Source organism: Stigmatopora argus, chromosome 3 (assembly GCF_051989625.1).
Source record: "Stigmatopora argus isolate UIUO_Sarg chromosome 3, RoL_Sarg_1.0, whole genome shotgun sequence".
In the NCBI taxonomy this organism is placed as follows: domain Eukaryota; kingdom Metazoa; phylum Chordata; class Actinopteri; order Syngnathiformes; family Syngnathidae; genus Stigmatopora; species Stigmatopora argus.
This window is the reverse complement of record NC_135389.1, coordinates 5,543,558-5,568,709: the sequence shown is the minus strand read 5'-3', so window position 1 is coordinate 5,568,709 and position 25,152 is coordinate 5,543,558. Positions and strand designations below refer to the sequence as shown.

Here is a 25,152-nt window from a genome sequence, read left to right as displayed (position 1 = left end):
AATAACTCTTATGTTACGTCGTTAATGACATTACCACGCATGTTAGCTCATGTAAAGTTAGTTTACCATACACTTATTTTTTATTGTTCTCTATTTTATTTTAAGTTTAAAATGCCTTTAGAGATGATGTGTTTTTGGTGTTGGATTTCATCAAATAAATTTCCCCCAAAAATGCGACTTATACTGCAGTGCGACTTATATATGTTTTTCCCTTCTTAATTATGCATTTTTTGGCTGGTGCGACTTATACTCAGGTGCGACTAGTCCAGGAAATACGGTAATTGTATTAGGTAAAACAAGGATGGACCAATTGGGTTAAATTTTCTAGGGAAAGGGATTCGATCACTTCCAGCCAGAGTTAAGCTAAGTGAGGTCTCAAGAGATTTATAATATAACATGAATAAATTAATACATAAAATTCCAAATTCAAAATACACACAGGACACACTTATTAGTGTTTATTCGAACATTCCTGTTCTTTTGTTTCAAATTTTGACAATTTTCTTTGATTTATTTATTTTTTTAATTTGCATTTTATTTTATTCATTTTTATTACTTGTTAAAATGATTCATTTTTCCCCTAAAATGCATCCTTGTACATTTTCCTTTCAGCCTGTCTTCAGAAGGTTTCAGGGATGCTGGAGCCTATCCCAGTCAACTTTTGGTAGTAGGCGGGGCAACTGGTTGCCAGCCAATCACAAGGCACAAAGAGAAGAACAACCATTCACAGTCATACACATACCTAGGGACAATTTAGAGTGTTGAAATAGACTACCATGTATATTTTTGGGAGGAAATGAATGTAACAGTTGAAAACCAACACTAAACCAAACTCTACAGAGGAAAGTCAGAACCCACTGGGGCTTAAACCCATGATCTGAGAACTGTGAGACGGACGTGGTAACCACTCAAACATTTTTCTGCGAAATTACTTCATTTTATTCTAAATGGTTTATATAGTATTTTTTAAATCGCCGATTGCTAAATACGTACGGGCAACACTAATACTATAATAGAGGGTTGCAAAATATTTTTATATTATATTATTACTATTATATTATTTGAGACTTCTGTCCGGTCTGGAAGCTATAAAAAACATTTATGGCGGAGAAAAATTCAGAATTCGTGAATGAAAACACTAAATGTGCTCTTTCCCACTGTTACGATCGCACCGAGACGTTGTGGCGCGATCGGAGGGATTTGGACCCAGTAGCGGGGAAGCAGGAGGAGGCGAGACGAACTGAGCTCATGGCAGTGTGACATACTAGAGTGTTTGATTTATTAGTGTGACATACTAGAGTGTTTGATCTATTAGTGTGACATACTAGAGTGTTTGATTTATTAGTGTGACATGCTAGAGTGTTTGATTTATTAACGATTGCATGTAAAGAAGCTATGACGAGTTTGGATTGAAGTAACAACAACATCTCGCTGTTCTGATTATTTCCCCCTGTGTGTCAAGGTATGCTGTTTGTTGTAAAGGTTGTTTGAGTTTGGGGTTTGTAATATACACTGTTTAGCGTGTGAGAAAAGAGATAATGGTTATTAATGTTTATTTACTTTTGAATTACGGGCGTGAATGTGAGAGTCTCGGGGCACGCACATGGAATAGCGTTTAGCACGCTACCTTCGGCCACCATTATCGTTGACAGTGTCTATAACGGTCATAGAAAGGATGTTATATTGTTGATATTGCATTGTTTGCCCTGTTGAATAATAGTAGGACTACTAGAAGTTGTAATAGGAAAAGATATAACAAGTTATGACCGTGTGTTGAACGAGTGTGTGTGTGCATTGGGTTTTGGGTTCTAAAGTGTTGAATATATATATATTTATATATATAGGTGTAATTGTACATTATATTTTGGGTTCTAACGTGTTGATAATGTATATATATGGGTGTAATTGTATGTTATGGGTTTTTGTGTTGAATCATTACAGTAAAAGTTTGGATTGAAGTAACAACAACATCTCGCTGTTCTGATTATTTCCCCCTGTGTGTCAAGATCGAATGCAGGGTGTAACATTTTGGAGGCACCGCTGGGATTGCTGTTCAGATGTCCAGTGTCCAAGACCTGCTCACTGAATTCTGAGCCAGCTAAATCCCCCCACAAACCAGGCAGATGGCAGTGAGAGGAGGTGTTGCTGTTTAAGAAGAACTGGAAGTTGGCGGTTGAGTACTTGTCATCTGAGGCCTACGAGATCATCAGATGGACAGTAAAGACGTGCCAGTTCAGAGTTCACTCCTGTACAGTCAACAGGGCTCCTAGATCGTCAACAAAATGGAACAGTTACTCGAAGAGGTGGTAGGAACATTGAACAACCTGACGGAAAATAACCTACTGGAAATATGTGATTTTCTTAACATATTAAGAAGTGTTAAACGGAAATCGCGTCTATCATTAGTGGCTCACATTGTAAAGTACCTAGAAAGAGAAGAACTAGAGGAACTGCAGGATGAAGGCATGTCTGAATTGTTGAAACTGAAGGATAAAATATCAGATATGAAGCATGAAGTCAAAATAGATGAAAACGAAAAGCAAGGATCAAGATTGGAAGAGACTCCAATAACTTTGCCCCAGCTACCAGATGCTGCGGACCCTCAAGGGGGTGTGTCTCCCCAGCCCCAGCCAAGCTCATACTGGCGCAAGGACTTCAAAATTGCTGGCCAGATAGGTGAACCAGGCCAAAGGGACAAGCTGACATTCTCCAGCCTTGTTCATCAAATTGAAAATGGACTGATTAGGGGTTACTTAGATGTGGAAATTATTGATGCAGTTATCAGAGCTATCTCCCCCAGTTTGCAGCTACGTAATTATTTGGAAGAGAAACCTAACCTCACTCTTCCCACACTCAAACGCATCCTACGCGCTCATTTTCAGGAAAGGAGTGCTACCGACCTCTATGTGCAGTTAGCTTCAGAAGTGCAGCATATCAAAGAGACTCCTCAAAGTTTCTTAATGCGAGTCTTAGTTCTTAGACAGAAGGTACTGTTTGCATCTCGAGAATCAGAATCAGGACTCCAGTATGACCCAAGTTTAGTCCAGCGTATGTGCTTGCACACGATACTCACTGGTCTCCAGAGTGACAGTGTTAGAGTAGATATGCAGCCTCTCTTGCTGAACTGTAAGACTTCAGATGAGCTTTTGCTAGAGCGGTTAAATGTAGCCTGTGCTAATGAAACAGAAAGGAGAAATAAAAAGAAGTTTAGTACCCCACAGGCAGCGACACATATTAGCAAGGTGCACTCAGAAGAACTACGACCTACCAATTGCCCTGGAGAAGAAAAACCAAAAGTGTCCCGTGAGGTACGAGCGGAGTTGACTGAACTTAAGGCAAGTGTTGCTTCTCTTAAAGATCTCAGTGCAGAGATAGCTCAGATCAGAGAGACACTACAGCAGGCTATGTTTCAGCCTCAGTCCTACCTCCCACCTTCATTTAGAAGACCAGTTCGGAAGCCCCAGCCACCTTCTGCAAAACAAAATTACTACAGCAAGCCCCCAGCACCCCCCTGGAACACTAGCCGCCCTGCTTATGTCCCAAGAAGGTGTTTTGCTTGTCAGCAGGGAGGGCGAGATGTGAAGTGCACACATTGTTATCGGTGTGGGAGTGGAGAACATTTCCAAGCTGGATGTAAAATCCGAGGAGGCAGACCACTAAAAGAAGAGACTATAGCAGAGCTAACTCAGGAAAGGGAAGGTGTGGTTCGTGTGCTTTGTGGCACACCCAGTCCACTGGCCATCGTCAATCCTCCCAGCATGCAACAGCAGCAGGTGGGAACTCAGCAACACCTGATGGTGGAACCTGCAGATTCAAAGGCAAAGATCAGACGACTTAGACAAGAGCTAGAAGAGAGGAATGAACAACTGCTGGACAACAGACACCAGCAGGAAAACATGGAGGAAGAAATAAAGAGGCTCCAGCAGGAGAATTTGAAGCTGCTCGTAGACGCCCGTGCAGCCCGCGCCTATCGCGATGAACTGGATGCGCTGAGAGAACGCGCAATCAAAGCTGACAAGCTGGAGTTATACAAGGCCAAAGTGGAGAAAGGGAGACAAGGGATGGAGGAGGCGTACACCATTGCCACCGTGAGTGTACGAAAAGCTGCAGAACGAGGTAAAAAGCACTATGACACCAAAGTGAGGAGCTCCGTGCTACAACCAGGAGAGCGCATCCTGATAAAAAACCTGACACCAGAAGGAGGAAAAATTGACGAGAGTATGGAGAGAAATAAACAGCAGCCGGTATCTCATCTTCAAGAGACAGACCAAGACAGTGGTTACGAAGATGACTTTCACTATGAGCCCCTCCAGGTGCTAAATGAGAGAGATGCCCAAGGGATGGAGTCTAAGCACAGGCCACTGCTAGCGAATCAGAGACTCGGAGTGAAGGGCCCTGCTTCCGGACCAGTACAACGAGAAGATGACTATCAGCTGGAGGACCTGCCTGGTGAGGGAACAAATCTGGCTGTTGAAGATCCTCGTGATGATCATTTATCAGAGACCTCTCCGCCAACCGGTGTGAATGAACCTGAGGCGTTGACTTATGAACGGCCAAGAAGGGAGAGACATCCACCACGACGAACGACCTATGATCAGCTTGGTGTCCCCTCCTGTTATAGTACTCAGTCACCACATCAGCTGGTACCTGCTTACCCTGCACCAGGAGTGGTTCCTTGGTTAGTACACCTGCAGCCATAATACATTCAACCACCCTTTATGTATGGACTCCAACAGGCTTGAGCCACAAGGGTGACATGTATTATGCGAACATGGACTGTTACGACTGTGATTACAGTTTCCATCCAGTGAACGTGGACCGTACGAGTTGTGGATTATATTTGAACTGTGGCCCTTGCCGCCTGGAGTTTTCATGAGTATCAGTTTACAGAAGAGGATGTGAGATGACAAGTTCGCTAGACTGTTCAGCATAACAACTATCAAGGGGAAGATATTTGGAATATACTGATGTCGGGACGACATTTGTTTTTGTGGGGGAGAGTGTGACATACTAGAGTGTTTGATTTATTAGTGTGACATACTAGAGTGTTTGATCTATTAGTGTGACATACTAGAGTGTTTGATTTATTAGTGTGACATGCTAGAGTGTTTGATTTATTAACGATTGCATGTAAAGAAGCTATGACGAGTTTGGATTGAAGTAACAACAACATCTCGCTGTTCTGATTATTTCCCCCTGTGTGTCAAGGTATGCTGTTTGTTGTAAAGGTTGTTTGAGTTTGGGGTTTGTAATATACACTGTTTAGCGTGTGAGAAAAGAGATAATGGTTATTAATGTTTATTTACTTTTGAATTACGGGCGTGAATGTGAGAGTCTCGGGGCACGCACATGGAATAGCATTTAGCACGCTACCTTCGGCCACCATTATCGTTGACAGTGTCTATAACGGTCATAGAAAGGATGTTATATTGTTGATATTGCATTGTTTGCCCTGTTGAATAATAGTAGGACTACTAGAAGTTGTAATAGGAAAAGATATAACAAGTTATGACCGTGTGTTGAACGAGTGTGTGTGTGCATTGGGTTTTGGGTTCTAAAGTGTTGAATATATATATATTTATATATATAGGTGTAATTGTACATTATATTTTGGGTTCTAACGTGTTGATAATGTATATATATGGGTGTAATTGTATGTTATGGGTTTTTGTGTTGAATCATTACAGTAAAAGTTTGGATTGAAGTAACAACAACATCTCGCTGTTCTGATTATTTCCCCCTGTGTGTCAAGATCGAATGCAGGGTGTAACAGCAGTAACTTTAATGACTCAAAAGCTTTACAAAATAACAAGGACTTGTACATCGAAAACGAAACAAAACCGGAGCAGGGAGAACTGTACCTATGCGACGATGTATGCAGTGTCACGCAGGACGATCCGACAATGACTAACCACTTCCGTGGTGCTTAAATAGACACATCAGGAAGTAATCAAGGATCACTTGCAGCTGCTATAACCTAATGGCAAGCCAGGAGGGACAAACGAGCCGCTCCTGACAGCCACTTCCACCTTGACTAAATTCACGGGTGTTCCAGGCCAGACTTTTTTAATTTCAAGATAATGTCCTGCTGTTATCTATAGAGAAAATTGTGGTTTTTCCAAAGCACGGGTTATAAAAAAAATAAGCTGACGCAAGAAGTGTGTCAATAACGCCACTATAGCAAAAAAAAGAAATGCAAACTAAACTTGACAAGCAAATCAGTTCCCCTCCTTCTGCTTGTGTAGTGTTTGGCTTGTATTTGAACCACAGGGCCTATTTTAACCACAGACATTTACAAGCTCCCCTCTAAACAACCTGCCAGGTTCCTTAAGAGCATCACTAAAAGGCTGTGGAACATTATGAGACTCCAGTGAGATTAGAGCAGAATGTCCTTTCAATTGAAGAATGGCTGCTCTTCTAACGGCAGAGATTGTGTTGCAGTGATGTGATGCTCTTAGCTCCCATGACCAATCTGCAACTAATGAGCATGCTATGTGTCACAAGTACCCCAACGATGGGGACACGGAGGCATAATACTTCTCATATTTGTCTGCAGCACAGTCTAATTGCTTGCATGCACTTTCACTTTTGTTGTATGCAAGAATTCAAGAAAAGGATCCTCTCACACTCTGACACCGATGAAAATTCATGGGGCTACCCTATAAAAGTTTCACAGTGAATGTCAGAGCCATCAGGGGACTGAATTATTGAAGCAGTAAGCATTGCTCGAGGGGGGTTGTCGTTTTTGTTTTGTTTTTTTGCCAGTAGCAAATCCTGTTTGAAAGAGAACATTGATGTTTTAATGGAAAAATATTAATCTCATCTCATTTTCTGAACGCTTTATCCTCATTAGGGTTGCAAGGGGTGCTGGAGCCTATCCCAGCGACTTCTGGCCAGAGGTGGGGGACACCCTGAATTCACGCTCACACTCACACCTAGGGGCAATTTATAGTGTCCAATCAGCCTACCATGCATGTCTTTGGTATGTGGGTATGTGGAAGGAAAACACAGTACCCAGAGAAAACCCACGCAGGCCCGGGAAGAACATGCATACTACACACAGGTGGCCCGACCTGGATTTGAACCCAGAACCCCCACTGTGAAGCCGATGCCACTCAGCCACCATAAATATTACAATCTATTTTTTAAATGCTATTATGGTGGCGCACAAGCTCCTTTTGTTTTGAGTAGAAATGTCTCCTTGGCATAAACTGTCAGAATGTTTTTGTCTTTTTTGGGAGATTTTTGTTAAGGAAACTGATTCATTCATTCATTTTCTGAACCACTTTATCCTCATTTGGGTTGCAGAGGTTTGGTTGTAAACTCTAAATTGCCCCTATGTATGAGTGTGTGCGTGAATGGTACAGTAATCCCTCGAATATCGCGGTTAATGTAGACCAGACATGGCCGCGACAAACGAAAAACCGCGATGTAGGATCACCCCTATTATAACTACCTTTTTTTTAGTCCTGCCATTGGGTGGCCCCCAATTCAGGGTAACTTCTGCCTGGTGCCTATACTTAGTTGAAATAGGCTCCAGCACTCCCACTACCCTTGTGAGGATAAAGCGGTTGGGAAAATGAAAGAATGGTCGTAAAATGGTTCCCTATGAATGGTGTATATCCTGTAAAAATAAAAATAAAAACTATGTCCCCTTCATATTTTTGTATGGCATAGCGTCTGACTAACGAATTGAAATTGTTTTTCAGTCCAAATGCTTAGCACATTGAGAGAACAGGTGCATTGCGTAGGACTCCGTCTCTCTGTTGCTGTCTAAGCAGCTTTGTTCGCAGGCTTGTCTCTCTCACCCACTACACAGTGAGCTGATGTTTAATGGAAAGTTAATATGGTTTTAATGCTTGTCGCTGCTCTTCGACACCCTGGGCCCCACTAATCCACTCTGTTCCACACCGCCTGGAAACAGATGCTCTAGGGCAGAGAGAGATAGGGATAGAGAGAGTGTGTGAGAGAGAGAGAGTGAGAGAGAGAGCGAGACCAAGAAACATTGCATGCGAAAACATGAATATTGTATGAAAATCTTTGTTCATTTGTTGATTTTTAGTTTAAAAAGAACTTTTTAAAGCCGTCTATTTTTTTTTCCTGTGGAAATGTTTGTTTTTTTAATTATTATACTCACACACACCAAGATGAAAGGAATTTTAGGCCTATCAAAGGACCAGTTCTGTTTTTAGTTGTTTTATCAGAAGAAAAAATATGTGACTTCATGCAGAATTTTGATGTTTTTACCCTTTCAATTTTGGGTGTGTTCAGTATTTAATATTTAACATTGTTTCATACAGAAATGGATTTCAAATATTTTTTTCAGTTAGTAATATTCCCATCTGCCTCAAAGATTCGATTTAGTCATTAATTTAAAAAGCAGCGTTAAATTGAAAAGTCTACCTTTTAATGAAAAATGTTCTTATTCAGTCAAATGCAATTAATCAAGCCCATGACCCTTGAGGGGATAAGCGGTACCGAAAATGAATGACAAAAACTTTTAAGTGTGAACGATAGCATGCGATATAAATATACTAATAGTATGTATGTTATCCATCTGCATTGTTTTGCTCTGTAGTTCTCATTTTTTTTGTTTTTCTATACACAATTATGGTTATAGAAATATTACACTGCAGAAGGCCATTGCTCAGATGTTGTAATGAATTAAGCCGCCTGATTTCATCATATAGTGAGGGAAAAAATGTCATTTATGAACTATAACAATTAACATGGCTATTTTAATGTGTGAATCAATGCATTTGCAGTATGTACAGTCGTACCTCTACTTACGAAATTAATTGGTTCCAACTTTTGGTAACTTGAAAATTTCGTAAGTAGATGTGTACTTTATATGTAAATTCTTTAAGTCGTTCCACGGTCCTCACACAACTACCAACTAAACCCTTTAAAATTGGTCAAAGTGTCCCAATTTTGTATGAAAGATGTGAGGAAACACACAAAAATGAGAGAAAATTATAAGGTAATGATTTATTAATGTCTTAAATTAAATAAAGCAAATGCGCCGCTGAAATAGTTTTCTCCGTGGCCGTTATAATGGGAGATGTGATACCTGCGTTTGTCCGCCAGATGGTGGCAAGAGCCCGTTCTACCATGGCCGAAAGCCGTCCACTTTGTAGTACTACATTTTAGACTTTTCCGTGTGCCCTGTGTGTGTGTGTGTATGTGTGTGTGTGCGTGTGTGTGTGTGTGTGTGCGTGTGTGTGTGTGTGAAAATATGTGCTGCGTTGCATTTGTATGTTTTTTAAATCACGTAATAAGGGGAATTGCAATCATTAATAAGGGGAGCATTTTGTCCAGGTGGACAGGTATGTAAGAGAATCTTGAAACATGGATAGTGGTTGTTGTGAGACAGCCAATTGAATGGAATTGAATGCTTTTATTGTCATTATATGAGAGCGATGAAATGAGAGCCCAGTAGAGTGTAGCTTTGTTCTAAAGTGAGAATTAATGCATCCGCGACAATATTTTCAAAATAAAATAACGAGTAAGGAAAGGCATTTTGCTTTTTGGGGGATTTCGTAACTTAGATCTTTTTCGTATCTCGAGTCACTCATTTGCATATAAAACAATTCGTAACCTTAGGAATTTGTAAGTAGAGGTAGGAGTGTATTCTATTTTCTTATGATTAATTCAACACTACTTGTAAAGCGTCACCCCGTCCATTTGTTCGTTAGGATTAATCAAGTGTTAATGCATTGGCATTATAATTAAACAACTACGGTATCCCCAAAGACAAGGCGTCAGTGGTGTGACCTTTGCATGCGTGATCAATTAAGACACATATAGGGGAGGGTTCATATTAGAGAACTTCTACAGGCTAAGAGCTTTAAAATGAGTCTTGACTGGTGTTTAATTCACTAACAGCTGTTACGTTTGTTAAGAATCGAGGAGCAGGCTGTTCTGTTTTTTGACCCAGGAGGAGAAATTAGTTCTGCTGATGTCCATTTTCCCTCCCAGAAAACCATCTGCTCTACTTCAATACAAAAGAGGGATTTTGTGAAGGAATAAAATGCTTTGAACGTAATAATTTCTCGTTCTCTCCCTTTGAAAGAAGTTTTGGTTAAAGTGTCGCATTTCCCAGCTGGTCAGGTGCTCAGCAAATCAGCTGCACTTTTAATGATGGGCTCCTTTTGTTGAAGAAGGGATCCTTTAATCATAATGCCTGATAATGAGTAAACTGTAGAACTTACACAATGGGGGAAAGAAATCTGTTACTTAAATAAAACACAACCTTTTTTTAATATAAAATGGCATTTTTGTCAAGGTTTTACAAAGTTGTAAATGTGTAATGTTGCTTTCCTGCTGTGCTGTTCAATATTGTATTTAACTACTTCTGTATATATTCACTTATATGTTTTTTGATTAAATCATACATTTTCTTTCTAACCACATGTTAATACATTAAATAAAATTATATATGAAAATAGTTTTAAAAAAAGGTGATCTATAATATTAGGGTGCAAAATACATATAAGAATTTATATACATACATATATTTTCTGTACCGGTTCCAGTGATTTAAAATTCTAAATGATACAATCATTTATGTTCAATAGAAAAACCCCATGAGCAGGTGACCCCAAATATATTATTAATTATTCATACATTCTATATAATTATTTTTCCTGTTTTTTATGTTAAAAATACTTACACTTGAAAATACACTGTATATGTACTTTTCACTATGTAGAAAAGCAACTATACATATTTCATAGTTAAGTCATCCCTTTAATGACAAGAAAATTTACACCAGTAATGTTGTTTATCAGACTTTCACTGTCTACCCAAATTACTTTCAAATCCATTCGAGTCCTAATCTTCAGTATCACTTCTGAACCACTTCCCCAACTCTGCAAGTGTGAAAAAAATACAACACATATCGATGGAAGTTGAGTTTAACCCTTTCACGCAAGATTTCTGAATTTTTCAAGGGGTATGAATGAATTGGACGTTTATCGCCGTCAATGGCATGGAATGAGTCGTGTGCGGTCAATTGGTCGCCGGTCTTTTGGTCACCGTCTTTTGGACGCCGTCTTTTGGTCGCCGGTCTTTTGGTCGTGGTATTTTGGTCGCCCCGACCGCGACAACGGGCGACCAAAAGACCGGCGACAAAACAATGTAAAACAACATGGTCTACGCATCAATAAAAGCCAACAATGGCCATGAGCACTTTCACTGAGCCGACGTGTGAGTGTATAAGAGTTTCTATGTACATGCATTTTCCCTTTAAGAAGCAGTCAGTCAGGGTCTTAAGTTCTCCAACAAAAAACAATAAAAGTCTGGGAAATTTGGAGCTTTTCTTTAGCCTAATAATTAATAGGGCATTAAGTATGACTAAATATTAATTCGCAGTTTGTATTTAGGGAATTTGAGCAACGATTTAAATGGTAATTATCACTTACCTTCCGGGCGACCAAAAGACCGGCGACCAAAAGATTGGCGACCAAAAGACCGGCGACCAATCGAACGTGTACCGAATGAGTTACTACTATAACAATACTTTTTTTAATGAGTCTGTAATTTTGTTTTCCTTCAATGCAATTATACATTTTATGCAAAAAATGTATAGGAACAATACAATAATGATTTACAAATGATATGATCATAATTGGGGCGGCCCGGTATATAAGTGGTTAGCATGTCGGCATCACAGTGGTGGTCCTGAGTTCAAATCCAGTTCGGTCCACCTGTGTTGAGTTTGCATGATCTCCCCGGGCCTGTGTGGGTTTTTTCCGGGTACTCCGGTTTCTTCCCACATTCCAAAGACATGCACGGTAGGCTGATTCGACGCTCTAATGAGTGTGAGCGTGAATGGCTGTTTGTGTTCTTGTGCCCTGTGATTGGCTGACCACCAATTCAGGGTGTCCCCCGCCTTTGGCCTGAAGTCAGCAGAGATAGGCTCCAGCACCCCCCGCGACCCTATTGAGGATAAAATTCAGAAAAATGATCATAATTGCTTATTTTACTGCCCAAAAATACTCACCTGGCCTATAAAGGGTTAGAGGTTTTAAGTGTCAAATTTGAAACAGCTGATAGCTAGCTGTACACGTAATAATAATGACCAGAACACAGTTGTACTTGTTCCTGGACGTGTATATTATTCTACTAATGTTTGGCCTCAATTATCTATTTTTTATCTGATTGACCCACCTTATGATAAAGATTTATTTATTTATATATTTATATATATTATATATATATATATATATATATATATATATATATATATATATATATATATATATATATATATATATATATATATATATATATATATATAAATATAAATATACTTCTCCCAGACGACTTATTGTAAGACTTTCAAAAGTTTGAAGGAGGAGGAGGAGGAGTCGCCCACTTGTTGCTCTCAAATCCAATCAGGCCCGGAGAATAGAAGTTTTGGCCAATCCCTGTTCATAAACCTGGCCGATGATGGGCTGGGCGTTGAATTTTCGAGCCAAAGTCGATTCTATAAAAGTTAAAAAACCAATCAGCAACCAATAGGCTGCTCGCGACAAGTAGTCCAGAGTGTCAAGACAAGAATTGAACAAGTTTGGTCAGCGCAGGGGCAAGCCATGATGTTTCCCTGCAGCGCCTTGTCGCATCCTCTCTACCCGGAGCTGCTGCCTCCTCCGGCCCCTCTGACTTGCCCCGTCCCCCGGTCGCTGCCCTCGGGCTACCGCGTGGAAGATCTCCTCCGAATCAGCCAGCCGGCGTACAACTACATTCAGCGGAGCTTCTCGGCCGCAAACCCCGGCGACTTCCTCTCCTTCAGCCCGGAGCCGGGCGCCTCGTCCCGGGCGTCGGGAGCCAGCACCACCCTCTCTGTGTTTCAGTGCTCCGAGCAGCCGAACCACAGCGGCGGCTCCCCGCAGTCGGCTTGTCCGGCTTCGAATTGTTTGAAGTTTGGCGTCAGTGCCATACTGGCACCGTCCACAAGGGGTGGTAAGAATCTCCTTGACGAATCATGAATTATACACTGAAGTACAGTAGTAGTCATAGTTTAGTGTGTGTATGTATATGTATACATATATATATATATATATATATATATATATATATATATATATATATATATATATATATATATATATATATATACATATACATATATGTCATAATATGACATATTAATACTGCCATGAGCATATATTGCCTTCATTCTACAATTGGTGATCAAGATCGATATTTTTTGATCCGATCTGGCACAATGCCCACCCCAACTGAGATGGACACATCTCTTCTCGAAATTTTATATTTGTTTTGGTAGAAGTTAATGATAAAGATCAGATGCATGGGCCTTTATGCAATTAATAATGAAAGGTATAAATACTTTGACTTTATATCGGTACATAGTCATAGTCAACCCATACGATCATGAGTTAAACTTGAAATTAAATATAAATCGTTTTTAGATTATAGTGATTTCTAAATAGATGATATAGTGTTATGTTGATGTACTCCAGGTTGCTCATCTTCTCCAGTTCACAGTTTGCAGACCAAATCATTTCCTCTACCGTTCTTGGATGCAAGTCTTCATCCTTTCATCAGAGCTTCCTATTTCACAGGTAAAAGGACTTAATCAGCTCTTCCATTTGAACACCAGTGTTTGATCTCAATTAAAAAAAAAACCTAAATCTAAGCAAGTATAAGTAATAAAAATAATTCACATTGATGAATCACATTTTATGCAAACATGTCCCCTTTTCACTTGTCAATATTTTGGAGGACTGAATCACATAATGGACATGAATGAGAATGTTATTGAATTTCAATACTAAACGATGAAAGACAAATTTATCTGAACAAAATTGCCTTTTCCGGGAGGTTTTCTCTCACTCTCTCACTCTCTCTCCAGAAGTTTTATCTTTCTATGGTAAATAATAATAATAACTACAATCTGTATGATTTTGACATCTTTCTTTTCTGATAAAATTTATGATAAATCATTTGGGGAAAATGGTGCATTTTCAAAGGTTTGGGTTTTTTCATATTTGTTTAATCATAATTCTGGTATTAATGTGTGTGATATGAGTGACATGGGCAAGATCATGTACATTTTAACATATACAAAGTAATCACTAAAATCACAACAACCCCAATAGTCACTACAGTTTCATTAATAAGGCTGAAAATGATACACATGCAAAAGAGAAAGGTGTTTTATTTAAATAAAGGCTTGCTACAATTTGCCCTAAAGTAAAAAATAACCTAAACATAAGATGTGGGTTATTCTGTGGGGGGTTTCTCCGAGCAGGGCATGTAAAAAAATAATTTGTAAATCAATTTTAATATTGGCTGTAAAAAAAATAATTAATTCAAATTTTTGTCATAAAAGCAATAATTGAAAATGATTGCAATATATTTAAACTCCCACGATTAAATCTTTTTCACGTTTACAAAACAAAATCGGTGTTTAAAAAAGTTTAAGTTTAAAAAAAAAAGTCTTCTTTTTTGCGGTTAACTGCATGTTTAGGACTTTTGGATCATTTACAATCCATAAAAATTTCGAAAGATCAATATCAGATACAAATAGCCATCATTTGACCTTGAACGCATAGAAAAATAATGCTCGCAATGTGCGTGCAAGCGTGAAGGGTGTGTTGCGTGTTTTTCTGTACGGAAGTCGGCAAATTTCTAGCATGCTACAAAGAATGGCTGAGGAAAATAACTGCAAATAATTTTGGTCCGGCGACCAATAACTGATCATTTTTCAGCATAAAAATAAATATATTCGTGGAAATGTATTGCAATAATTTTCTACCAATTATTTATTGCCGGCCCCTGTCTCTGAATACCCCAGTTTCCCCCAACTCCTCCCCACATTGGAAAAACGTGCATTGTAGGTTGTTTGGCCAATCCAAATGGTCCATGGGTGTGACCCCCGCGGCCCCGCAACCCTTACGAAGATGCGCGGTATGTACGCTGCCTCAAGTTGGCTGGCAGTGTTAAGCTCTATGAATACATAAAGGAATTAATATTTGAACACAAGCAACAAACGTAAAATGAATGAATGAATAGATAACCAAATGTATAAAATTTCTTTTCAGAAAAAAATGCTTTGGACAGTAAAAATAATAATTCTGCCTTATGCCTAAAATCAAGCAGTTGGCAGCTTTCTACTTCAAGAACCCTTGAATGATTTAAAAACTAAAATTCTTTCTTCTCCCTTCTCTAACAACATCCATTGCTATCCAAGTAACGGAGAGAGATATACATACTATGTTGAAGGCGAATACAATGAGATAGATCCATAGTTTTTTCCAGGGAGATTTTTGCTTTGAAATAGACAGTTGGAGACTTTTATCACTCATATCAGCGCAGCGCACCCAGTGGGGTAATTTAACGGTGTATTCACACTTGTCCTGTTTCGTCCAGAATACAGTCGTACCTCTACTTACGAAATTAATTGGTTCCAAGACTTTTTCGTAACTTGAAAATTTCGTAAGTAGAGGTGTACTTTATATGTAAATTCTCGCTCCTCACACAACTACCAACTAAACCCTTTAAAATTGGTCAGTGTCCCAATTTTGTATGAATGATGTGAAAAAACATGCAAAAAAGAGAAAATTCTAAGGAAATGATTTATTAATGTCTTAAAATAAATAAAGCATATGAAAATGTGCCCTGCGCTGCTGAAATATCTCCCTCCGCGGCCGTTATAGATTTAATACCCGTGTTTGCCCGCCAGAAGGCGGCAAGATCATATTCTACCAGGGGCCGAAAGCCGTCCACTTTGTAGCACAATTTAGACTTTTACGCGTGCGCTGTGTGTATGTCTGTGTGTGAAAATATGCCCAACGTTGCATTTGTACAGTATTTAATTGCTTAATAAGGGGAATTAAAAATAAAATAAAGGAAAAGGAAATGCATTTACTTTTTGGGTGATTTCGTAACTTGGATCTTTTTCATATCTCGAGTCACTCATTTGCATATACAAAAATTCGTAACCTGAAACTTACGTACCTAGAGGGATTCGTACGTAGAGATATGACTGTATAGCTACCAAGTTTGTGAGTGTGCACCTTTTGAGCTGGTGTGAATACAAACCAGCAAAGTGTGGTGTGGACCAAACAGCTGGTTTGGTGACCTAATAGGAAGTTGTCTCAGTTCACTTCCAAGCAGACCGTAGTTCAGTTTGTTTTATTCGTGTAAGCCAGTGTTTCCCATTCCCAACCACTCTCATAAACTGGTGTGCCGTGACCGATGGTCAGGTGTGCTGTAAGAATTTACAAAGAATTATAAATTCTAATATTCCAAGAGAATAATCTTAATATTACGAGATTAAAACCAAACTACTATGAGATTAAAATTGGAATAGTACGAACATTATATCATAGATTGTACTATTACAAGATTCAAATCGTAAACTGTTGAAATTGAAGTGTATTTTGTTTCTTATTTTTCTGTAACGTGAACAGAAGTTGTTTCACGGGCTTCAATTTTTGTTGACATTAAGTCTGTGTGACCACGAAACTTCTCTTTGCGTAATATCAGGAGATTGAAGTATAATATTGGGAGTAAAAAAAAGTTGAATGTTACTGATACTTGTTTTTACGTCACGTGAAACGGAAGTTGTTTGGTTTCAAGGGCATCAACTTTTGGCGAATTAAAGTCTGTGAGCAAAAGATTGCTTTTCATGCCATATTAGAAGATTTAAGAAGAGATATTGAGAGTAAAAGTCATTGAATTATGAGATTAAAAACGTTACATTACTTATTTTTACATTGCGTGAACCGGAAGTTGTTTAGGGTCCGTAGATATCAACTTTTGGTAACAATTGGTCAATGTAAATTTTTTTGAAGATTTTGGAATAGTTTTTGCGGTTTATATGATTCCTGTTGATACAACTTTGATGAGAATGACTATGTTGTTAATATAGGTGATATAGTTTTAAATTAGAAGATTTTCAGACGGTAGTGTGCCTTGAGATTTTTTTCAATGCAAAAAAGTGTACTGCATCTTAAAAAAGATTGGGAAATACTGGTGTAGGCGACCTCACGATGGACTTGAACTCACACACCCATTCACACCTAACAGGCTTCTGTCGCCACAGGCTTTATGGCAAATGTTTGATTCTAATGTTTTGGTATTGAATACAGTTTTACCTCGAGATACGAGCTCAATGCGTTCCGGGACTGAGCTTGTATGTCGATTTTCTCGTAACTCAAACAAACGTTTCCCATAGAAATGAACTAAAAACAAATTAATTCATTCCAACCCTCTGAAAAAACACCAAAAACAGGATAATGGATTGGAAAAACATTTTTATTTGTTCTAATTTGCTATCTATTAACGAAGTAACAAATAACTAGTGGTTTAATTGTACTAAAATGTGTTTAATAGTACTAAAATTTTTCTAAGAGGAGAGAGATAGAGAATGTTTGCATGGCAACGCGCTCGTAACATAACATAAACAAATTTAAATGAACTTGGAATACGATGCAGACACACTCAAAAATAAGTTTAATCTAACCTTAAACTAAACTTAATTCTAATTTTGTTTTAAATTTTGATACCTTTCTTCTCCCGGGCTAGCTCTATTTGCCCCGCCTACACCCTGACTTTCAGATGCAACCTATCGAGGGTTGTTTGCTTTTGTATTCCCTTCAAAATATTCAGAAAATGATGCACACAAATGTCCTCACAATAGGATAACGCACGACCACTTGCCAACGACAAGTAGTATATACGCCATTCGCACTGACTAACGGGGAAAAACGCCCAGTGCTCACAGAGACATTACAAAGAGGGAGTTGCGACCAGAGAGACATTACACGAGGGAGTTGCGAGGAGACAGTGCCCATGATGTTCTTATGAGCATCCTCTCGCGTCCGCTGTCTGCTCGTATATCAAAATGTGTCTCGTATCTCAAGATAAATATTTGCTCAAAATTTTACTCTTATCTCAAATTGCTCATATGTCGGGGCACTCGTATGTCGAGGTAGCACTTTATTAGTTTTGTGTTAAAACAGACCCAACGTATGTCGAGGTAGCACTTTATTAGTTTTGTGTTAAAACAGACCCAACGTCGCCAACAGTGCGCCAAACAAAAAAAAACATCTGCTTCAGATAATGTAAAAATAACCAATATAACAATATTAAGCATTATTATCTTTCTCAGTGCAAAATCTTGGATAGGAATCTATTGGAGTTGAAATGAACTCATTGAAATAAATTTGATAAAAGTTTAGGACAATGCATATCTCATTCACACCCCATTAAAAAAAACGACAAGTGCAGTCAATTGCAAGACCTCTCATTTTCCTTCCAAGACATGGTCAGCCTTTTAACATTGGGATATCCCCATCAAGTTGAAGACCTACTTAGGGGATACTCTGACTGCTGACATTAGCACCAGTTGTTGTTATCTACAAATTAGTCTAGTTTGTCACGCTCCATATATATTAGTGCCGTTTGTCATGGTTTAAATGTGAGGCGGGTAGCTTCCCAGCTAGGGAACTCAGTGCCTCTTCACGCGCTGTCGTTTTCCCACCGAGCTCTTCTGCTTGCTCACAAAACTCCCAGCACCGTGACCAATAGGAGCCTAACAACCTCCCCCCGAACTACACACGCACACTTTGAAGGTTTTATATAGTAGCTACAGTATGCTTAACACTTATACATATTACTCTGTGTTAAGGCATCCCTTTGCACGATTTCTCTCGGCCATGAGAAACAGATGCAAAAGAAATTAGTTGATGACAGTGTAGGGAAATGATAACGCATATAAGATCAGGATAGGTACATAACACGCAAAATCTCCAAGATGCCAGCATCTAAAGCCTTTTAACAGTAGGACATTATACTGACCTGCCTTTAATGGGCCTGTAATATACTGGCATGTCGACAGCCTTCTCCACTCAATTCTTTGAAACACAATCAGCTTTCTCTATGCATTTGCAGCCTATACAATCGCCCTTCATGCTTCATTAGAGGTAGTGTGAGTTGCGCTTTGGAGAGCCGGTCTCATTAGCATCGGCTCTGTTTGCACCACTTGACAAATTGGACTTTTAAACATCACATTTCAGGGAGGACAATTCTATTTGAGGTCGAGTCAAGATTGACTTGCAATTGCTGACAGCGGGTGCTTTACTCAACCAACGACTAAGGCGAGCAAGGAATAACGGAAACTTTTTTAGAGTGTGGAGAGTGGTTCAAATAGAAAACATCATACGTGTTTTGTCCATGTGAGAGAAAGTTGGTGTGTATTTTGTGTTTACATATATGGTGGTCAAGTAAATTGTCACAACAAAAAGGAGCAAATGAATTACAGTGGTACCTTGAGATACGAGCTTAATCCGTTCCGGGACTGAGCTCGTATGTCGATTTTACTCGTATCTCAAATCAACGTTTCCCATAGAAATGAACTAAAAACAAATTAATTTGTTCCAACCCTCTCGAAAAAAACACCAAAAAACAGGATATTGGATTGGATTTTTTTGTTTTTTTGTTCTAATTCGCCATCTATTAACAGAGTAACAAATAACTACTGGTTATGATGTTTATTAGTACTAAAATTAGATGGATTTCGCGGAGGGGAGAGCGACTTTTTGGACGGCAACGTGCTCGTAACATAACATAAACAATTTTAAATGAACTTGGATTACGATACAAACGCACTCAAAAATAAATTTAATCTAACCTTACACTAAACTTAATTCAAATTATTTTGTACATTTTTATACCTTTCTTCTCCCGGGTTGGCTCTATTTGCCCCGCCTCCACCCTGACTTTCAGCTGCAGCTAAAAGGAACATATCGAGGGTTGTTTGCTTTTATCTTCCCTTGAAAATATTCCGAAAATGATGCACAAAAATGTCCTCACAAGAGGATAACGCACGACCACTTGCCAACGAGAAGTAGTATACTCCTCTCGTATTAGCGAGCAAGCTCCATTCTGCACTGGGAGAAAAAAAAACTGAATAAATGCAACGCTCCGTCCAGTGCTGGTAGAGACATTTACACGAGGAAGTTGGGACCAGAAAGACAGTCCCCATGTTGTTGTCAAAAGCAGGGCGTTGGCCACACCTGGCTGTATGCCCGTATATCAAAATTTGTCTCGTATCTCAAGGTAAACATTTGCTCGAAATTTTACTCGTATCTCAAATTGCTCATATGTCGGGGCATTCGTATGTCGGGTATTACTGTATTTTAGAAAAATGGACTTTGCTTGAAAGGATTAAAAAAATACTTCATACATAGCAACAGGATTCCTTCTTCAAAAATTAAATGTTACTTTTAAAACATTGGTTACCTTACACGCAGGCAAATAGTGAATCAAAGCCATCACCTCTCTGGCGAGTAGTATTTAATAATCAAAAGAGGCCCTAATAATCAGTATCATTGTGAGTTTAATTTCTAATTTGGAGGTTTCTTGAAAAAAATATCAGAATGGACATAACATGAGAAGAGATGTGCTATGAATTTTCTATTACACTTCTACAGTTATCTTCAATTCTGTTTTTATCACTTGTTGCTTCAGCTTCCTCCTCCTCTGTGGTCCCAGTCCCAGGAACTTTTTCATGGCCCATTGCCCCCAGAGGGAAGCCTAGGCGGGGCATGCTGAGACGAGCTGTCTTCTCCGATCTCCAGAGGAAGGCCTTGGAAAGAACTTTCCAGAAGCAAAAGTACATCAGCAAGCCAGACAGAAAAAAACTGGCCAATAAATTGGGGCTCAAAGACTCACAGGTACAGTGCACACAATATCAAAGACACCTTTCTGCATCTATTCTGGCCAATATTTTTTAATTTATATACAGTCGTACCTCTACTTACGAAATTAATTGGTTCCAAGACTTTTTTCGTAACTTAAAAATTTCGTAATGAGAGGTGTACTTTATATGTAAATTCTAATTTGTTCCACACTCCTCACACAACTACCAACTAAACCCTTTAAAATTGGTCAGTGTCCCAATTTTGTATGAAAGATGTGAGGAAACATGCAAAAATGAGAAAAAATAATAAGGAAATGATTTATTAATGTCTTAAAATAAATCAAGCATATGAAAATGTGCCCTGCGCCACAGAAATAGCTCCCTCCGCGACCGTTGTAGATGTAATACCCGTGTCTGTCCGCTAGATGGCGGCAAGAGCCCGTTATACGAGGACCGAAAGCCGTCCACCTTGAAGTACATTTTAGACTTTTACTTGTGCCCAATGTGTGCCTGTGTGTGTGCGTGTGAGAGAAAATATGTGCCATGTTGCATTTGTAGTTTTTAATCGCTTAATAAGGGAAATTCAAAATAAAATAACGGATAAGAAATGCATTTACTTTTTGGGGGATTTCGTAAGAAGGATCTTTTTCGTCACTCGAGTCACATATTTGCATATAAAAAATTTGTAACCTGAAACTTTCGTATCTAGAGGCATTCGTAAGTAGAGGAATGACTGTATATTTATAATATTTATGTTTGGGAAAACCCAGTAAAATATTCGTTGCATCGAAGCTTAATGTCTTGGCTTGGATATGAAGTCCATTCCATTTTTCATTTGTTTCTTTGACATTCTGAGAAGCAAACCCATATTTTTTTAAATAGGATATTTAAAAAAATGACACCAATCTAGTGAGAGATTTTTTCTTCAATTAAGCAGCTGAAAAATTAGAAACAATAACAAGGGAGTACATAATGTTACCATTAAATTAGGTTTACATTGTTGCTTCAACTCAAATCTGAGAAGAATGTGTGAAAACAAAACTATATTCGAATGTAGCCATAATACTTCGTACTGCAAACAAAACTAAATCTAATTCAGAATTGAACATCAAGATCTTATCCTACTAAACATAGGGTGTGTACTCTCTGAATATGCACCCTACAATGCACTGTTGCATTTTGCCTTCAATTATTAATGTGTTGAATTTGTTTTCCTGTCTATATAACTTTCACACAGCTAAGAGCAGGGCAGCCTGGTAACGCGAGTGGTTAACGCGTCAGCCTCAGAGTGGGGGACCTAGGTTCAAATCCAGGTTGGTCCACCTGCGTGGAGTTTGCATGTTCTCCCCGGGCCTGCGTGGGTTTCCTCCGGGTACTCTGGTTTCCTCCCACATTCCAAAAACATGCATGGTAGGCTGATTGGACACTCAAATTTCTCATTTCCCCTAGATATGGGTGCGAGTGTGCATGGTTGTCCGTCTCCTTGTGCCCTGCGATCGGCTGGCCACCGATTCAGGGTGTCTCTGGTACAGAGACAGTTGGGATAGGCTCCAGCACCCCCCAATGAGGATAAAGCGGTTCAGAAAATGAGATGAGATGAGACAAGTAAGAGCAGGTGGATAACAATTTCACTTTGCTCTGTAGTGACAATAAAATTTCCATTAAAGTGTCGTGAAACAACCAACCCCATCCCAATCATTTGCAACTAACCAGAGTTCATGTTTTCGATGAAATCTTAACTAAGAGCTTGCAAGCAGATGCCTATGATAGAGAACGCAAATTAAAGTTGCAGTTTTTTTCTCATTCTTTTTAATGGTAAAATTTCCATAAAAGAGCTCATAGAAAATAATAGCTAAGAATTAAATAAATCGAAATGAACCTTAGAAGTGTAACTGCTCGTTTACCTCAGTGACGCGCCATCCCGATACTTAGCACAATTCTGATCATTTTAATACCGATAGTGAAATAACGCCCCCAGGTGGCCGAGAAATGCAAATGTGACAACCAAACCATTTTGTCCCCACAATACGTACATGCACCCTCAATGCATGCAGATTTGCTGTATAAATGAACACAAAGATGAAATCAGATACTTTTACCAACACAACTCATTTATCTTAGTATAAACTAGGCTTTTGTAAGATGTCATTAACAGTGGTTAGGATTTGCAGTTAACCAAGATTGATTGATCTCTCATCTCATTTTCTGAACCGCTTTATCCTCATTAGGGTCGTGGGGGGGTCCTGAAGCCTATCCAAGCTGACTCCAGGCCAGAGGCGGGGGACACCTTGAATTGGTGGCCAGCCAATCGCAGGGCACGAGGAGTCAAACAACCATTCACGCTCACACTCACTCATACCTAGGGGCAATTTAGTGTCCATTCAGCCTGCCATGCATGTTTTTGGAATGTGGGAAGAAACCGGAGTACCCGGAGGAAACCCACACAGGAAAACCCGTGGGTTGCAAACTCCACACAGGTGGACATGACCTGGATTTGAACCCAGAGCTGTGAGGCTGACACGCTAACCACTCGCCCCACCAGGCCGCCCAAATTTATTGATGGAAATATGAAAAACATGAAAAGAAGGCATGGATCCAATCTGAGGGAAAAAGGAAGGCCAGGACAATGGTGTATGAAAGGGTTTTAATTAAAGAGACCAAAAACAAGTGCAAATAAATGCAGGTCATTGAAAAAACTAAACTGAACCAAAAGCCAGAGAATCTAAACATACCTGGGACAAACACACTTAACACTGACATGACAATGTACACTGACATGACAATATACACAGACTTTGGTTAACGAGACATTGAGTAAAGGGGGATGACACACAAGGCAACAGAAAGGATGAGACACAGGGGAGTTGAAAACAGGTGAAAGCAATGGAGAATCAGGACAAGTTACACAGGGAAAAAGTCAAGATTAAATCAATACAAAAACACCAAAAGAGGCGGTCGGCGGATTCATGGTTAGCGTGTTGGCCTCACAGTTCTGGAGTCCTGACTTTGAATCCAGGTCGGTCCACTTGTGCAGAGTTTGCATGTTCTCCCCGGGCCTGTGTGGGTTTTCTCCAGGTACTCTGGCTTCCTCCCACATTCCCAAAAAATGCTGGGTATGCTGGTGGACACTCTAAATTGCCCCTAGGTATGAGTGTGAGCGTGAATGGTTGTTTTTCTCCTCGGGCCCTGCGATTGGCTGGTCACCAATTCAGGGTGTCCCCCACTTGGTGCACGAAGTCAGCTGGGAGTGGCTCCAGCACCCCCCACAACCCTTGTCAGTACAAAATGGTTCAGAAAATGAATGAATAAAAACACCAAAAGCACATAAACCTACCAAGAGCCAAAACACATAAAAAACAATACAGTATTATGAAAGATGGACAGGGTTTTACTTTATGTCGCTATGCTATTAAAAATACAATGATAAATATATAATTTACCTAAAAAACAAACCAAAGGCCGCAGATGTAAAGATTTCAAACCAAGTTTGTCCCCATTCAGGTGAAGATCTGGTTTCAAAATCGGAGAATGAAATGGAGAAACTCCAAAGAAAGAGAGCTGCTGTCAACAGGGGGTTGCCGTCAGCAGACCCTCCCCACCAAAACAAACCCCCACCCAGACCTCACGGACGTGGGTAGCAACCTCTGCCACAGCAGGCTGGAAAGGACGGCAGCCAGCAGCCAAGGACAATTGGAGGGTCACGAGTCAAAGCTGCCACGTCTTCACCATCACCATCGGTCCTCTCCATCAGAGTCCAGTAAACAATCGGAGTCAGAAAGTGAAGAAATCAATGTCACGTAAGAATATGAAAACCAATCCTTCCTTTCTTGTAGTACAGTTGTCTTCCAATGTTCGTTGTGAGGCTGACTACTGCAAGTGTCTGTGTTCATTTTGTGACTGGCTGCATTTTATCAGCATTTGCTCGTGTACAGTTTTGTATCTGAGTTTTTATATTTTGTTCCATTTTTTTTGTGTACACGTAAAATATGTGACTTTTATATCGTTTTGTTTTTCTCCCAAAATATACAGTACATTTACTCCACTACTTTATTCAATTTTTGTAATGCTTATTTTCTATATAAATAAATAGTCCAATGGTTAAATTACTGGACCACAAAACACTTGTAATAGTTTAGCACATTTCTCTACTTTAGTTTTTTGGGTTCATAAATTTACCTTTGAGTATATGGTTTCACATTTTCCCTCCTGCACAAAATGATCTGCTGTGTAAAAAGCCTCACATGTCCTGAGATCAAACCTGCATGGTCTATTTACTGCGCTGCATTTTTAAAGCTCCCCTTAAAAAAAAGAGTGCTGTTGTCAACAAGAGTTGAAAGTTAGCCCTTTTAAATTATCAGGCAGTATCAATAATTATCACGATAACTAACAAGCCAACTTTTGTCTTTCAAAATAGAAACTTCAAACTCTGTGAATAAATACATTGCTTTTCTTGTTGTTAAATTGGGAAGTAACTA

At 39.3% G+C, this 25,152-nt stretch overlaps 1 protein-coding gene across 1 annotated transcript; it reads left to right on the top strand.

Moving 5' to 3' along the window:
* The first annotated feature begins 12,596 nt into the window (after nucleotides 1-12,596).
* LOC144071620 (homeobox protein DBX1-B-like) lies at nucleotides 12,597-24,964 on the top strand. Its single transcript, XM_077596876.1, has 4 exons — nucleotides 12,597-12,966; nucleotides 13,488-13,589; nucleotides 20,506-20,711; nucleotides 24,179-24,964. Exons 1-4 carry the CDS (start codon nucleotides 12,597-12,599, stop codon nucleotides 24,476-24,478), a joined length of 978 nt encoding a protein of 325 aa, XP_077453002.1. The 3' UTR covers nucleotides 24,479-24,964.
* The last annotated feature ends 188 nt before the right edge of the window (nucleotides 24,965-25,152 follow it).

Excerpts from the sequence above, each read along its gene's own strand:
- LOC144071620 (XM_077596876.1), top strand. The coding sequence starts at position 12,597 with ATGATGTTTCCCTGCAGCGCCTTGTCGCATCCTCTCTACCCGGAGCTG. Across the intron at positions 13,590-20,505 it reads CAGAGCTTCCTATTTCACAG|CTTCCTCCTCCTCTGTGGTC; the intron begins GTAAAAGGACTT and ends TTGTTGCTTCAG. Across the intron at positions 20,712-24,178 it reads TGGGGCTCAAAGACTCACAG|GTGAAGATCTGGTTTCAAAA; the intron begins GTACAGTGCACA and ends GTCCCCATTCAG.